At 42.9% G+C, this 17,612-nt stretch overlaps 1 protein-coding gene across 1 annotated transcript; it reads left to right on the plus strand.

Annotated features, from left to right (window-relative positions):
* Nucleotides 1-232: 232 nt before the first annotated feature.
* Nucleotides 233-15,649, plus strand: LOC311105565 (uncharacterized protein). Its single transcript, XM_084147750.1, has 13 exons — nucleotides 233-289; nucleotides 390-422; nucleotides 1,513-1,570; nucleotides 3,487-3,629; nucleotides 3,782-3,916; nucleotides 4,264-4,454; nucleotides 4,545-4,576; nucleotides 5,327-5,469; nucleotides 8,218-8,318; nucleotides 9,125-9,354; nucleotides 13,559-13,887; nucleotides 14,136-14,192; nucleotides 14,492-15,649. The coding sequence occupies exons 1-13, from the start codon at nucleotides 265-267 to the stop codon at nucleotides 14,770-14,772; spliced, it is 1,758 nt and encodes a 585-aa protein (XP_084003876.1). The 5' UTR covers nucleotides 233-264; the 3' UTR covers nucleotides 14,773-15,649.
* The last annotated feature ends 1,963 nt before the right edge of the window (nucleotides 15,650-17,612 follow it).

The following is a 17,612-nucleotide window of genomic DNA, read 5'->3' on the forward strand; positions in this document are numbered from 1 at the left end:
TCTTGACTTTTAAAAAATGTAGCAAATGATAACTTTTAAATTTTCACCAACTGCAACTGGAAAAGCAGATCCCAGCAAAACAATGACTCATACTACCTATTAATGACTGAGATGTGGTTGTACTATGGAATATTTTTGGATGGCTAGGCAATTGGATATTGTTGTCAGGGGTGGTGCTTGTAGGTGTGGCTGAAATTGACTACTTATCTCAGTGCCTCTTAGTCTTTCATCTATGAGTGAGACTGCTTTATTGAAAGAGTCACCATGACCACTCCACTACTGATGTTTGGTATGTGAGCATCCATATCAAACTCTGAACATTTGCCAGAAATTGTAAGTTCAATCTCTGGACTTCCTTTCCTTAACATTTGTTTGTTTCATTTGTACAGTTCTTCTGACTCTACCCTGCTACAGCGCACATGGTAAGTAGGAAGCACTATCATCTGTTGCAACTGTTTGTATGAAACATAGGGCCAGCTGTTGAGAGGTGTAGGACTGTGTGGGATACTTCTCTGCCTCTCAGATTGATGTGTGTACAGTATAGAGCAGAGATAGTGTTGTAATGTGGGCTCCTCTTTGATTGCAGTAACCACAGAATAATTCATTGTGAATTATTGCTCTGTGGTTTGGACTTGAGCGTTTATACATCATGTATCGTACTTCCCTGAAATGCCTCCTGAAAAACAAATGTCAATCGGGAATGCAGTGGATCATGTTGGTTTAGAATCCCAAACAGAGTTCTGCTTATATAGGGATATCTGCAATCTAGATGATAAATCAGTGAAATGAGCTGTCATCATTACTAGAAACCGAAGGTGCACATGCTCAGGGCCCACTTTGGGTCCCAAACCATAGTTTAAGAAACCCTGCTCTAAACCAGTGGTTCCCAAACTGAATTTTGCTCTGCCCGGAGTACCCCTGAAGTACCCCCTCATGTGCATTTTACCAGTAGGCCTATGGTCTCATGAGTCTTCTCAAGAACCTCCTGTGGATAGGCCAAGTACCCCCAGGGGTCCTAGTTCCCCTGGTTGGGAACCACTGCTCTAAACAGTATAGCCTTCACGGTCATACTACTGGCCGTGTGGTTTATAAAGCTATGGGGATATTTAGCCCGATTTTAAGGTTTTTTAATTCAAATTACTTCTATTGAGCTGCAGAGAACTTTAGGGAGTGCTAACTGGAGCCATAGATACCGTTGTTTCCTGACAATATATTGAGTAAGGTATACATTACTCAGTTTTTCAGGCATTTTGTCATAGGATAAAACACATAGAGATAATTCTATCAACTTCAGTCACTGATAGGCAGTTGTAAAATGCAATTCTAAAACGATAAATAATTTACTGCTTGATTTTATTTTTAAACTGTAAAGCAATTTACAGTTACAATATTTTCTTAGTGAGCGTTTTGCAAATATCACACTTAGATTAATAGCATGACCTGAGAAAGAGCTTTTCACAGAATACGTAGCCAGAACATTGTCTTGATTTGGGGATGTTCCATGTCTCACAGGGCAGGTTAATCATTTTGGAATTCCAGTTTCTGCCCATGTTGAGAATTTCTATGGCACGTGAGTATAGCAAGTACCCTTATTATCTGTGCTCTGGGTAGAAGCTGCCCTTGGGCCCAGAACTTTAGTGGGGATATGTAAAACTGACCTTAGATCAGTGTTTGGGGGCAACTTCATCCTACTACCTTGCTTTAATTAAGATGTGTCATCATGATGTGACTGTATGTGTGAGCATTGGGAGTCCACTCTATGTCTATGTCTAGTATATGTGACCGACCGGCTCAAATCGTCTTATGTAGCAACATTTGAAATTGTGTTTTTTACATTGGATAAAAGTAGAGACTCAGAGCTACAAAATGGTTTATCATACACTACAGTTGAGGAACAATGGGAAAGTAATTTAGCTTTGAAAATGAATAAACTTGTAAACTCACTTGCAAAAATGGCCTTTGAATCTTTTGGTACTACTACTGGAGAGCGCTTCTTTGTCTACACCCATTCAGCATCGTTCACACCGTCTTAAGCTTTAGCCCCACCCATCTCTTTAAGGGTTGATCCGAGCGTTCTGTACTAACAACAGAAGTCAAGCACCCAAGCTTGCTAGCTACTTCCAGAACAGCTCACTGAACATTACTCGCCCTAGCAGAGCTGGTTAGGCTATTATGTTATCCAGAGCATTGGTGATTGCAACTGTGCTGCCAGATTGTCCGTTCGTAAATTCAAAACGTGTCGCTCTCGGAGCATTCCGAACGCTCTGGCCGATGAGTAGGGTTGATCCGAACGTTCTGACCTCACAACTGCAGTTAAGCACCCAGGCTAACTGGCTAACATTGTTTAGCTTGCTAGCTACTTCCAGACACATAATGAGAGAACACCGCACTGACCATTTTACTCACCCCAGCAGAGCTGGTTAGGCTGTTTTCATGTTATCCAGAGCGTTGGTGACTGTAACTGTGCTGTTGACAATTTAATTCCGCATTTTTTGCAGACGTTTACTGACACCGGCTATATTCAACGGGTGTTGAGTGTTCATAAATTCATCAGTTATTCTGCGCTCTGGTACACTCAGACGAGAGTGCTCTGAAATCGGAGTAGATGGCCAGACTGAATTTACGAACGCACCCAAAATGGTTACTTGCATAGTGGAGTCTTTTGTTAAGACATGTAGCTAGGTAAACAACGAACCATAATCACAACTCATGACGTCACTAACCTGCATGAATTTGCAGGTAGCTATCCAACCATGTTCAATGTTAGCTAGCTAAAATTAGGCTATAGCTAGCCAAACAAATGGCTCTTTCTGAAACGTGTAATATCTGAAAATGTAGCTAGCTAGACTATCTTACCGTATACATCATTCATGGATGGACGCGTCTCCTGTCGGATGCCATGATTGCCCTTAGTTTGAAGATGTAATCAGGAGGTGTTTTCTCCATCTCCTTAGCTATCATACTCGAATTCCACAGATTTCAAAACTCGGTCCTCCAGAAAGTGGAGAGCAACACTTATGCAGTTTTAATACATGATACAAAAATGTTTTTAAGCAAAGTTAGACAGGATTACCAAGAAATACTGACAAGCTCAAATAGACAGAAGCGTGCTATGTGGCAGACCAATCCAAACTCATCTCTCGGCATGTCCAGCCCACTCATTATCTCAGCCAATCATGGCTAGCAGGACTGGTTGCTGTCTTTTTCTTTGGCTAAACCAACTAGGCTCGTAATTTAACAATTTTATTCGTATTTACAGATGGCATACAAGTTTGTTGTTAAGGCACATGAATGTTCATATGTTCGAGAAGGCATTTCTGCCCAAAAACACATTTTGATTGAAAAAAAAAAGTTTACGTTCAAAATGCTCTCCTGTGAAGTAGTGACCCGCTATATACGCCTAGTTTCCTGAAACGGGTCATATATGTGCTGCACATAGATATAGATAATGCCCTCTAGACATTAAGATGAGCCTCTGCCTTTCAGGTCTCCCAGAGATCAAATCTGTGGCGGGCTGAATTATGGATTTCTAGATTACACCTGCTGTGAAGGAGTACTTCATAAAGGGGCGGGGCTGTCCTGCTGTGGAAACAAGGCCTTTAACCTGACCCAGGCTTCCTGTTGTGAAGGTGAGCTAGACGGAGTCATGTCTCCTAGCAGTATCCCACAAAATCTATTCACTTAAACCTGGTAACTGGGTTGAAATCATTATTTTCTCAGGACCTCCCAAATTTGAATTGATATGCTGTGTGTGTATTTATCTGTGACTCAACCATTGCAGGCCAGCTGACACTGAATGTGAGCCAGTTGGTATCAGATTGCTGTGGGTGGAGGGCCTATGACCCACTCAACCAGCTGTGCTGTGACACACGGATCCTAATCAGGACCCAACCCCATGACAAGTGTTGTGGAAAAGGTCAGTGAGTTCAGGTCTATTGACATCTTTGCTGTCATCATTGATAATGTAATTGTGTTTTTTTATTCATAAAAAGGCATAAAAAGAGGTCTGTTGTAGTGTGCATTTTAGGCATTTCTCTCAAACTGTCTTTCCTATGGAGGTCTGTCTATTTCGAAAGCTGTTTTGGAGATGTTTCCCAATTCTCTCATGCTGAGTCCCTGTGACATAATTTCCCACCTGCACCTCACGGCTTCTATGCTTACTCACTCCCCTTCACAATGTCAAGCTTGTAACACTTGAGCACTTGAAAGCACTTCAGTGCTTTAAACAGTAGATCTGATCAATTGTTATTACCTGTCCCACAGAGCTTTACAATGAAGACGACCAGCTTTGCTGTGGAAATGTTGGAAGGAAGGTCCTGACTAAAATGTCCATTCACCACCTGTGCTGTGGAGACCACCAGTTTGACTGTCAAAGCCACTGCTGCTGCTTCGATTCTGAACGACTATCCCCAGAGCATCTCAATGCAAGCTGCTGTGCATCATCAGGGTTTAATGTTAGTAAAATGCAACCTACTAGTTTTGTATGGTTGTAATGAAACTTCACATTATGATAGTTTGTGTGTATTTTGTTTATTTTTTTTCAGCACAGCGGAATTGCTCAGAGTTCACCAAACTGGTAAGGTTGCCTTCAACCATATACTGAACCTCATAATGTTTTACTATATTTATTCAATGTTCAATTCAACCATTTAATTAACAGTCAGGTTTTTAAATAATATATTTGATGTCCTATGGCTAAAAGCCACAACAGGGGTGGCATCCGTTTTAAATTATGCATATAATGTAATAAAAAACACCCACTACATGTCAGCTTTTCTGAATGTTCTTTAATAGATTTCAAGAAGTGTTTAGAAACCCATTATATTCTTAATTACAATAAAAGTCACTCCAAAATGACACAATACATTATTTACCATTCATTTATATTGGGCACAAAATAATCTGAAACACAACCAAAACAAACAGCAAATGCATCCAACAAGTTTGTAGAGTCACAAGCTTGATGTAATTAAATACTTAACTTTTTACTACTTTAAAACACATAAAGTATAGTGAATTTGTCCCAATTCATTTTGTAAACTAAAATGAGGGGACTATGTACAAAGAGTGCTGTCATTTCAAAACGGATCACCTGATATGAAAATGCCCTCAAAATAAAGCAGACAGTCTGCACTTTAACCTCATTTCAAATCCAAAGTGCTGGAGTACAGAGCCAAAACAACAAAAACTGTGTCACTGTCCCAATACTTTTGGAGTTTAGTTTATGTTTATGCTCGGTTTGTGTGTGTCTTTATGTGCATGTGTTTGTATTGCATCTAATTTTGTGTGTGTGTGTGTGTGTGTCTGTCTCTCCAAATGCCTCCAGTATGCCTGGGGAGAAGCCCTGTGGTCAAGGTGCCTGTTTTAACCCAACAACAGAGGGTTGCTGTGTGAACCCTACATCTCTCCAGGGGCAGCGTTACTCCCACCACCTGACCTGCTGTGAGGGAACACTCAGCCACACCCCAGGTAAGACAGCACAAGGTGTCCTACTAGTGTCTAGTGTGTGGAAAGTATTTTCCCACTTTCTCGGACTGGGTGTTTATCTTTGTCTTCTTTATAAACCCACAGACAGAGAAAGACACGTGATGGAGACATTGGAAATGCATTCAATGAGACTCTTAAATTAGATATAAAATCTTATATCTTAAATAAGACACACTTGATGCAAGTGTGTGAGTGAGTTCTTGTGGAAGATTAGGTGCTCTGCCACCAAATAAGATATTAAAGTAATGATAAGTATTACAAAAGATATCACTTTCATTTGGCCACTTTTAAACAGTTTCTTCAACCACTTCAAATCTCTATTCATGTGTAATTATATTATGCGGCTCCAGGTTAGTTGGCTGAACAAAAATGAAACAAAGAACTTGTATTACCAGTTTATTAACCATGCATGAATCAGCACCATATTGTCTCTGAAACATCCCTTCACATGAAACATTGCACCACTCTAGTGGTGGACTTGTGTGGTCCTTTTAGTTAATGATAGTTTTTCCCCTGTGAGGTCTGGTAGGGTAGGCGTTGGTGTAACAGCAACATATTCAGGGTAACTGAAGCATGCATGAGAGCACCAGACTGTGTGATCACGCTCTCCGTAGCTGATGTAAGTAAGACCTTTAAACAGGTCAACATTCACAAGGCCGTGGGGCCAGACAGATTACCAGGACGTGTACTCAGAGCATGCACGAATCAACTGGCAAGTGAATTCACTGACATTTTCAACCTCTCCCTGATCGAGTCTGTAATACCTACTTGTTTCAAGCAGACCACCATAGTCCCTGTGCCCAAGAAAGCGAAGGTAACCTGCCTAAATTACTACCGCACCGTAGCACTCACGTCGGTAGCAATGAAGTGCTTTGAAAGGCTGTTCATGGCTCACATCAACACCATCATCCCGGAAACCCAAGACCCACTCCAATTCGCATACCGCCCCAACAGATCCACAGATGACGTAATCTCAATCGCACTCCACACTGCCTTTTCCCACCTGGACAAAAGGAACACCTATGTGAGAATGCTGTTCATTGACTACAGCTCAGCGTTCAACTCCATAGTGCCCACAAAGCTCATCACTAAGCTAGGGACCCTGGGACTAAACACCTCCCTCTGCAACTGGATCCTGGACTTCCTAACGGGCCGCCCCCAGGTGGTAAGGGTAGGCAACAACACATCTGCCACGCTGATCCTCAACACGGGGGCCCCTCAGGGGTGCATGCTTAGTCCCCTCCTGTACTCCCTATTCACCCACGACTGCATGGCCAAGCACGACTCCAACACCATCATTAAGTTTGCTGACAACACAACAGTGGTAGGCCTGATCACTGACAATGATGAGACAGCCTATAGGGAGGAGGTCAGAGACCAAGCAGTGTGGTGCCAGGACAACAACCTCGCCCTCAATGTGAGCAAGACAAAGGAGCTGATTGTGGACTTCAGGAAAAGGAGGGCCGAACAGGCCCCCATTAAAATCGACGGGGCTGTAGTGAGCGGGTCGAGAGTTTCAAGTTCCTTGGTGTCCACATCACCAACAAACTATCATGGCCAAACACCCCAAGACAGTGGTGAAGAGGGCACGACAACACCTTTTCCCCATCAGGAGTCTGAAAAGATTTGGCATGGGTCCCCAGATCCTCAAAAAGTTATACAGCTGCACCATCGAGAGCATCCTGACTGGTTGCATCACCGCCTGGTATGGCAACTGCTCGGCCTCTGACCGTAAGGCACTACAGAGGGTAGTGCGTACAGCCCAGTACATCACTGGGGCCAAGCTTCCTGTCATCCAGGACCTATATACTAGGCGCTGTCAGACGAAGGCCCAAAAAATTGTCAAAGACTCCAGTCACCCAAGTCATAGACTATTCTCTCTGCTACCGCACGACAAGCGGTACCAGAGCGCCAAGTCTATGTCCAAAAGGCTCCTTAACAGCTTCTACCCCTAAGCCATAGGACTGCTGAACAATTAATCAAATGGCCCCCCGGACTATTTTTACACTGCTGCTACTCACTGTTTATTATCTATGCATAGTCACTTTAGCCCTACCTACATGTACAAATTACCTCGACTAACCTGTACCCCCGCAGATAGACTTGGTACCGGAACCCCCTGTATATAGCCTCGTTATTGTTATTTTATTGTGTTACTTTTAATTTTATTTTTTACTTTATTTTCTTTAGTAACTATTTTCTTAATTCTATTTCTTGAAACGGCATTGTTGGTTAATGGTTTGTAAGTAAGCATTTCACAGTAAGGTCTACACCTGTTGTATTCGGCGCATGTGACAAATAAAATGTGATTTGATTTGAACCACCTCATACTTGAAAAGCTATTTTGATGGGAACTCACATGTTGAGGAATTTAGAATGGAATGATTGTCTAACCACCACTAACTTTTGGCTCACACTGCAGCAAGTATGCTGATGTAGACGTTTGCGTTGGGTAACTCCCATTTTCTGTTGCAAGACATGTTTTTTTGGGTGTTCCTTGAACATTTCTCTACAAGGCTGTAATGCACCAAATATGTAGGTGAAAGAGCAGTCTAATTCCTTACAGATGACCAGTTTTGTTCAGCAGTCATTGCACTGTATTGTATAGATGCTGATTTTACCGTATGTACAGTATATGCTGCCAGGTTCGACAGATGATTTACCATTCTTGATCTGATCATCACCACCATCACCATCTCTGTCCTCCCTCCTTCCCATCTCTCTAACCAGGTCTCCACGATGGTGCTAGCTGTGGCTCTCAGGTTTACAATCCAGAGATCAAGATCTGCTGTGCCGGGCAGCTGTCCAATAGGGTGCTTGGAGACAACCTGGTGCGTCCATTAGCCCACAGAGCTTAGGCCTACAGCTAAACCTTAGTTAATTGAACCTCCTCCACTACATTAATATTAGTTATAATCTCAGTCAAATTGAAGTAAGACAGCTAAATCATCCATCCGCTTGTTGAGTAGTTGTTGGTCAAAGCATAAAGACAATGCTGTACACAGGGATGTATCTGTGTATTTGTACAAATGGTCAAAATAACTAAAAATGGTATTGTAAGACAAGGCTGACATTTTATGTTGTCCACAGACCCATTTCAGTTCACTCAGAATGTTTAGACAGGACCGCAGTGGAAGTGGGTGTCCTATACTCAAGGCCAATGTTCTAGAGTGCTGCTTGATCTAAAAGTGTATCAGGGAGAAATTCTGCCCCATGATTTGCCAGTAACAATGACTATCTGTAGTGGTGTTTGCTTTACTTGGGCTATATGCTGTACACTGTCAGTTTCGGCCGCACAGTTAGTTATGTAAACCCATTTCCGCAACCAGTTAGAGTAGAGCGCCTCCTCTTCAGTGTGAGTGTGTGTCAGACGACGGATAACGAGAGCTCTCTTTGGGTCTCTTTTCTATCGCTTGGCACTCTGTCGGTAGAGGATGTGTGCACAGGTCCACTGGTAAGAAAGAAAGTCAGACATCCTTTTCTAGCAAGTGGACTTTTATGATTGTGTGTGAATTTAGGGTATGCACATGCTACGGTGTGTGTGCATGAAATTGTCAGTACTCATGTCTGTATGTGTGTCTGTTATTCATGTTGTGTGTGTGTTGATACCCTGCTGACTGGTGTCTCTCTCTCCCAGTGCTGCGGTAAAACTCCCTATGGTGTAGTGGACCGAGGGGTGCTGTGCTGTAACCAGACCTTGCACCGTGGGGTGGAGGATGGGCACCGGTGCTCCCCAGGTGGCCACTTGTATCTGCCATCCCGTGAAATGGTGTGTGGGTCACGTGTTCATCTTGATGATCAAGGCAAACACTGCTGTGGAGAGGAGACATACGACCCTCAGAATGAAATCTGCTGCAACGGACTCAAGTGAGTTGCTCTGTAGAGTCGAAACTGTTAAGGTTGTACAGATGTAGGATCTTAATTTGAGCGAGTTTGCTACAGCAGGAAAATAATCCTGCAGCAACAGGAAATGTGAATTACTGTATTATGTGGATTATAAATAATGGACATTTTTGTAAGGCTTGATACATTTTTCATAAGGGAGAATCCAGTCAGAAATTTCTAAGTGGAAATTTTAAACCTAAAATACACTGCAGGTTTTACATTTCCTGCAACAGGGTGATCAAATTTAAGATCCTAAATCTGTTGTTGAACCTAGCCAGGTAGTTTATCCCAAAGACATGGGATCCTTACCGTCTTCAAGCACAGTTCATAGTGCCTAAGGGCTAACGATTAGCAGGCTGTATCCAGCCTCCCTCGCTGCTGTATCCAGCCTCCCTGTCTACATATTGATGCAATGTCTTGAAATGTATGTGTGTGCGTGCAGGTGTGTGCACTCATGCATGCGTGTTTGCACTATAACAAACTGAGAAATTATTTTCCCACTGTCTTAGCCTGGGTCAGCATCTTTGTACTGTATGTGTCTGTCTGAGAGACGTGGATGCAAGTGGGATAGAAAAATATCCCAACATTCCCACTACCTCAGATGTGAGACAATTCTGTGGGAGGCCACGGGTCAATGGAATGCACCATGTCTCTAGAGAGACAAACAGACAGAGTATGTTAGCCTTCCTGACGTCTTTGAAAAGGGTGTCTTCCACTGCAGCTGACGGTCTAAAGTTCTCCTGCTGTATAGTCTTGTGTGACTTGTGCTTGACCTCAGTGTTTAGGAGGAAGTTAAGGAGGAATCAGATTGATTCTTGTTTGGGATTTTATGAATGTTACTAGTATTTTTCAAAGTAAATGTTGTTCATTATTGACCGAAATTTGTTTACGGGAAAGAAAAAAGCACTTGAATCTACTTATGTGTTTGGCAGCGGATTCACATGCTGATCTAAATTCTAGAGACCATGTGGAAACATGTGGTTGAACACATCATTAACAAACAATTCTCCATTCTTCAAACTGTGGGTTGTAATCCCTAGTGCTGTTCCCAGGAAGTTGCATGGCTGTCTGAATTTACACCAATGCCATTACTCAATACTTTGGCCATGAAACAAGCGTGAAGTCCGTGAAAACAGTGCTGTCGTGAGTGACGCACTTTAATCTATTTTTGTTTTGACCCTGTGACTGAATCCCAAATCACTCCCTTCCCCTCGCCGATCACTTTGTGCATTCACACGTGTCTCCTCCATATGCACAAGTGTCTCAAAGCTGAGGGAGTGAACATTATTGAGGGTGTAGGGGATAATTAGACCCTCCGATAACCACTTAGACTGTTTTGGAGTTTGCACAATTTCATACAAACGAATGAAAAGGTGTTTCTAATTATGAGCCACGTGTATTTTGTCTGATTTCGAGGTATGACCAAAACATGGCCAAAACACTGTCATGACCCATACATTTACATCTGTTGTGACATACAGTATATTGCGTTATTTTGTGGCTGATTATGACACCTACATATGATATATCCAAACCAACATTTATTCAAATTAGTTTTTTCATTTGAAAGTTTGTTTCTTAAATCCTTTGTTGTTGTAATGAACTATTATGACCATCCTGTGTCACTATACTTGGACTAAGAAAATACACTTTATGACACTGTCAAGAAGCATTATGACTATCATAATCATATATGCCAGATTGGCCTATCACGTACATGCCCATATATCAGTCATCAGTCAAAAAGAGGGTGTCTTGTCCTGCTCCTGAAATCTGCTCCTGCATTCATCCAGTCATCAGCAACAGAGCATTGGGTTAGTTGCATGTCTGACATCAATGTGTGCGCAATTACAATGATAATTTAATATGGTCAATTTAAAAAATATATATATTACATAAACATACTGTTGACACATAGGCTATGGTGTCATGGAATGTTTTGCCTTGTGTGGTAGGATTTGTGGGTTTTGACGCTCTTATGTAGGTGCCTAGCAAGCTAGATAAGCAGTCATCATCATAAATCAGGTCGACAATCTACTGGCAAATCCTTTTTAATCCATGTCATACGGTGGGGAAAAAAGTATTTGATCCCCTGCTGATGAATCTTATGAAAAACGCATGTCAAAAATGTTATGAATTGATTTACATTTTAATGAGGGAAATAAGTATTTGACCCCTCTCCAAAACCTGACTTAGTACTTGGTGGCAAAACCCTTGTTGGCAATCACAGAGATCAGACATTTCTTGTAGTTGGCCACCAGGTTTGCACACATCTCAGGAGGGATTTTGTCCCACTCCTCTTTGCAGATCTTCTCCAAGTCATTAAGGTTTCGAGGCTGACATTTGGCAACTCGAACCTTCAGCTCCCTCCACAGATTTTCTATGGAATGAAGGTCTGGAGACTGGCTAGGCCACTCCAGGACCTTAATGTGCTTCTTCTTGAGCCACTCCTTTGTTGCTTTGGCCGTGTGTTTTGGGTCATTGTCATGCTGGAATACCCATCCACAACCCATTTTCAATGCCCCTGCTGAGGGAAGGAGGTTCTCACCCAAGATTTGACGGTACATGGCCCCGTCCATCGTCCCTTTGATGCGGTGAACTTGTCCTGTCCCCTTAGCAGAAAAACACCCCCAAAGCATAATGTTTCCACCTCCATGTTTGACGGTGGGGATGGTGTTCCTGGGGTCATAGGCAGCATTCCTCCTCCTCCAAACACGGCGAGTTGAGTTGATGCCAAAGAGCTCCATTTTGGTCTCAACTGACCACAACACTTTCACCCAGTTCTCCTCTGAATCATTCAGATGTTCATTGGCAAACTTCAGACGGCCCTGTATATGTGCTTTCTTGAGCAGGGGGACCTTGCGGGCGCTGCAGGATTTCAGTCCTTCACGGCGTAGTGTGTTACCAATTGTTTTCTTGGTGACTATGGTCCCAGCTTCCTTGAGATCATTGACAAGATCCTCCTGTGTAGTTCTGGGCTGATTCCTCACCGTTCTCATGATCATTGCAACTCCACGAGGTGAGATCTTGCATGGAGCCCCAAGCCGAGGGAGATTAACAGTTCTTTTGTGTTTCTTCCATTTGTGAATAATCCCACCAACTGTTGTCACCTTCTCACCAAGCTGCTTGGCGATGGTCTTGTAGCCCATTCCAGCCTTGTGTAGGTCTACAATCTTGTCCCTGACATCCTTGGAGAGCTCTTTGGTCTTAGCCATGGTGGAGACTTTGGAATCTGATTGATTGATTGCTTCTGTGGACAGGTGTCTTTTATACAGGTAACGAGCTGAGATTAGGAGCACTCCCTTTAAGAGTGTGCTCCTAATCTCAGCTCGTTACCTGTATAAAAGACACCTGGGAGCCAGAAATCTTTCTGATTGAGAGGGGGTCAAATACTTATTTCCCTCATTAAAAATGTAAATCAATTCATAACATTTTTGACATGCGTTTTTCTAGATTTTTTTGTTGTTATTCTGTCTCTCACTGTTCAAATAAACCTACCATTAAAATTATAGACTGATCATTTCTTTGTCAGTGGGCAAACGTACAAAATCAGCAGGGGATCAAATACTCTTTCCCCTCACTGTATGTCACAACCGGTCTAAATATATGTGTCATGACAGTGTTATGACCATATTATAACAGGTTCTGACAAGTTATGTCAGCTGTTACGACATATTATGACATGGTTATGACCGTGTCATAACGTGTTATGACACTGGGTGTCAAGTAAAGTGTTACCAAAATAGATTTTGCTGATGGGTTTGTCTTAATTGATTAGCTAAATGGATGGCCTCCCCTCTTGAGTACTGCAGGTATTGGTCATCTCTCTACATTGCTCAATCTGTTGATTCTAGTAATCAATGGGCTAAAACTCATAATTCTTATAGCTAGAACTCTCCAGATTCCATTTCCATGAGTGCTATATTCCTTTAACTAGAATGGGTAAAATTAAATCAATTATAAATTATCATCAGTTCAATCAAGTACAGGCATACCTGAATGACAACAGAGACAGAATGCCATATGGAATTTCATTGAATAATTTGGGGTAGGCCTCATCTCCGAGGAATGCTCTTCAGAGCCAGATGCTGATTACAACTGGCATAGACAGCACAATAGGCACCAAAATCTGAGAGATGATATGTGCTCTTTTGGTAATGGGAGATCACATTTTTTCTCTGCACAGACACAGCAGGAGGGGGAACATGTCCTGCTGTGGAGGGAAGGCTTATGATCCCAGCAGTGGCAAGGTGAAGTGCTGTGCAGGGACTCTGTACAACCTGCAGGTTCAGGACAGGCTCTCAGAGGAGACCCATTGCTGTGGGAATGTCCTGATGGAGGCCGGCTCCACCCAGACCTGCTGCTCTGCCCCAGGGCTAGACCTGCTCTACCCTACCCAGCCAGGGTTCACCTGCTGTGGGCACCGCTACCCCAACTCCTCCCTGTGGTCTTGCTGCGCGGGGGTCCTGCACCCAAGGCCTGAATCACACACCACCAGCAAGAACATGATTCCAGGTCAGTGGGAACAGGATATAATCCAAACTTGATTCCCATTTTTCATCGATCCATGATTTATGCCAGTTTGAGTTGCGTCTGTTTCTCTCTGAAAGGTCTCCGAAAGACCAACCTACAGGCCAGACGAGTGATATGAAGATTCTATATGTAGTTCATATAAGATAAAGGGGGTGTCTTTTGATGGGTCCCTGCTTGGATTCTGTCTCTGTCTTTGCCCATTTGATTAGACTGTTGTTCATTATCCTCAGGACCTAGGCTTCTACCACTGGGGGGCCTGAAGACGGAAGATCTGTGTCACACCAGAGGTAAGGCCTCCAGTTTGAAGCACAGGATGAAAGGAAACATGACTCAATCATTTGACCAGACCCGTCGCCAGACCTCAGTCTTAAGGGGGGCATATGAAATTCATGGGAGGGCAGGGCACAATTATTATGAGCCTACAGTACGTATATTTAATAATAACTTCCCTCAAGTGGGGGGGGGGGCACAAGCATTTTTGGGGGCGGGCCGGCCCCCTATGGCCCGCCCATAGCGACGGGTGTGAATTTGACTCATTGATGTACAGTAGCTTCACAACGCTGATCTAAAATGTGTGTGTGTCCAGTTCTGCTAGGGACAGTGGAGAGTGTGTCTGTGAAGATGAACAAGCGGTCCATCGTGATGGTGAACACCATGTTCATGCAGGCCTCGCGTGGCCATGTCAGCGCCCTGCCTTCCCCTCACTACCTCACATTACCCGACCACTGCAGCTTCCCTGAACTGGTGCCGGGCAACACTTACATCTGGATGAAAACAAGACATTCCTCAGACATCATAAGATTCATTTCTGATCTCAGCGATCATTCCTCCCCTCTCCATTCCATCCTTTCCTTGTGCTCAAAATGATACATTTAACCATGTTTTAAGGCTATGCAGTGTTTGTTTATAATTACATTGTTTACAAACAATGGCTTAAAAAAACACTTTCATTTTGGGTTATGATGTGGTAGGACAGTTTAACTAAGCTCGTGAGGCATACGTTATAGTCTTCAAGAATAAATTGGTATATAATTAAATCACAGATTGCCTCTTTAAGCTATCAGTAGCTGTTTAAGCAATTTTTATTTGCTTTCAAAAAACGACAATGTTTAAGGTGTCTCGAGTCACATCTCAGGATAAGCCATATTTGATTATGTTTGTCTGGGTAGTGTTTTCTGTTATATTATCACAAAAGTTCCTTTAATGTTAATGCAATTTAATATTGACAAGATCCTCCTGTGTAGTTCTGGGCTGATTCCTCACCGCTCTCATGATCATTGCAACTCCACGAGGTGAGATCTTGCATGGAGCCCCAGGCCGAGGGAGATTGACAGTTCTTTTGTGTTTCTTCCATTTGTGAATAATCACACCAACTGTTGTCACCTTCTCACCAAGCTGCTTGGCGATGGTCTTGTAGCCCATTCCAGCCTTGTGTAGGTCTACAATCTTGTCCCTGACATCCTTGGAGAGCTCTTTGGTCTTGGCCATGGTGGAGACTTTGGAATCTGATTGATTGCTTCTGTGGACAGATGTATTTTATACAGGTAACAAGCTGAGATTAGGAGCACTCCCTTTAAGAGTGTGCTCCTAATCTCAGTTCGTTACCTGTATAAAAGACACCTGGGAGTCAGAAATCTTTCTGATTGAGAGGGGGTCAAATACTTATTTCCCTCATTAAAATGCAAATCAATTTATAACATTTTTGTTGGTATTCTGTCTCTCACTGTTCAAATAAACCTACCATAAAAATTATAGACTGATCATGTCTTTGTCAGTGGGCAAACGTCCAAAATCAGCAGGGGATCAAATACTTTTTTCCCTCACTGTATGAAGAGAAATTATAGATAAAACAACTGGAAACTCAGAACTGGGAAATCTCAGACGTCAGTGAGTTCAAGACAACTGGGAACTCTGAAAAAAACTAGTTCCGACTGTGAAAATACATTTTAAACGGTCATCCAACTCGGAATTCCAAGTCGGGAACTCTTTCTAGCGCTCCAACCTAAAGCGCACTGATGTCATGATTCGACCTTGTTTTTTTCAGTGATTCGAATTCCCAGTTACCTTGAAAGCACCATAAATCCAGAGAATGCCAGACTTTGATGACATAGTTTGATTACAATATTTGCCCACAAGGACCGCCACACCACCTTCCTGTTCAAGTGAGCACAACAAGGTGAGTCCAAAAATGTATTGTATGCTGCTGCATAAATGATGTACTATGCCAGGGAGATATGTACAGTGGGGAAAAAAAGTGCCCTCTTTATTTATCCTACGGTTCTGACTTGGTGTACAGGGAGAATACTGTAAGAACGGCCAATGTTCTGAATTCTGTCGCTGTACATTTCAAAAGTGCTGAACAAATAGTTATATTGACTACGTCCATCCAAGCTCGCTCACTAATATCTTAGAAATTACGGATTGCCTCTTATCCACTCGTCGTTCCCTTAAACCATAGTTTGTACATCTCAATTGTCAGTAGAAACCACATTTGTTTAAGCAAGTCAGCCATATCAGGAGCACACAAAGGCAGTAAATGAGGCTGAATGATCTGTTTCGCTGCCAGACAAGGCTCCGCTGATAGCCAGGTTTAGCAGTGGTAAGGATTCACTCCATGGTGCTGAAAAGAAAGCTCTGCTGTTGGGACAGCTTTATGTAGGCCCTAACAGTTAGTGGGCACAGTTTGTCACCGTTATAGTGCAATTAATGTGTTGTGTTGTGGCTTTGCTGGCATGCCTCTAAAAACATTTTTTTGAGTTTGCCCACCAAGATTTACATGCTAAAATTGCCACTACTCAGGGTACAACTTCACAATTGTCAAAACTCCAGCCACCCTAGTCATAGACTGTTCTCTCTGCTACCGCACGCCAAGCGGTACCGGAGTGCCAAGTCTAGGTCCAAAAGACTTCTCAACAGCTTCTACCCCCAAGCCATAAGACTCCTGAACAGCTAATCATGGTTACCCGGACTATTTGCACTGCCCCCCCACCCCATCCTTTTACGCTGCTGCTACTCTGTTAATTATTTATGCATAGTCACTCTACCCACATGTACATATTACTTCAACTACCTCAACTAGCCGGTGCCCCCGCACATTGACTCTGCACCGGTACCCCCCTGTATATATAGCCTCCCTACTGTTATTTTATTTTACTTCTGCTCTTTTTTTCTCAACACTTTTTTTGTTGTTGTTTTATTTTTACTTTTTTGTTAAAAATAAATGCACTGTTGGTTAAAGGCTGTAAGTAAGCATTTCACTGTAATGTCTGCACCTGTTGTATTCGGCGCATGTGGCCAATACAATTTGATTTGATTTGAAATGACCTGAAGAGAGCTGGGACCACAGTCTCAAAGAAAACCATTAGTAACACACTACGCCGTCATGGATTAAAATCCTGCAGCGCACGCAAGGTCCCCCTGCTCAAGCCAGCGCATGTCCAGGCCCGTCTGAAGTTTGCCAATGACCATCTGGATGATCCAGAGGAGGAATGGGAGAAGGACATGTGGTCTGATGAGACAAAAATAGAGCTTTTTGGTCTAAACTCCACTCGCCGTGTTTGGAGGAAGAAGAAGGATGAGTACAACCCCAAGAACACCATCCCAACCATGAAGCATGGAGGTGGAAACATCATTCTTTGGGGATGCTTTTCTGCAAAGGGGAGAGGATGACTGCATCGTATTGAGGGGAGGATGGATGGGGCCATGTA

Source organism: Coregonus lavaretus (assembly GCF_964263955.1).
Source record: "Coregonus lavaretus genome assembly, chromosome: 30".
Taxonomy (NCBI): Eukaryota; Metazoa; Chordata; class Actinopteri; order Salmoniformes; family Salmonidae; genus Coregonus; species Coregonus lavaretus.

Coding starts and splice junctions, on each gene's coding strand:
- LOC311105565 (XM_084147750.1), top strand. CDS start 265: ATGACCACTCCACTACTGATGTTTG. Junction 290..389: donor CACTCCACTACTGATGTTTG/GTATGTGAGCAT, acceptor TCATTTGTACAG/TTCTTCTGACTCTACCCTGC. Junction 14,193..14,491: donor AGATCTGTGTCACACCAGAG/GTAAGGCCTCCA, acceptor GTGTGTGTCCAG/TTCTGCTAGGGACAGTGGAG.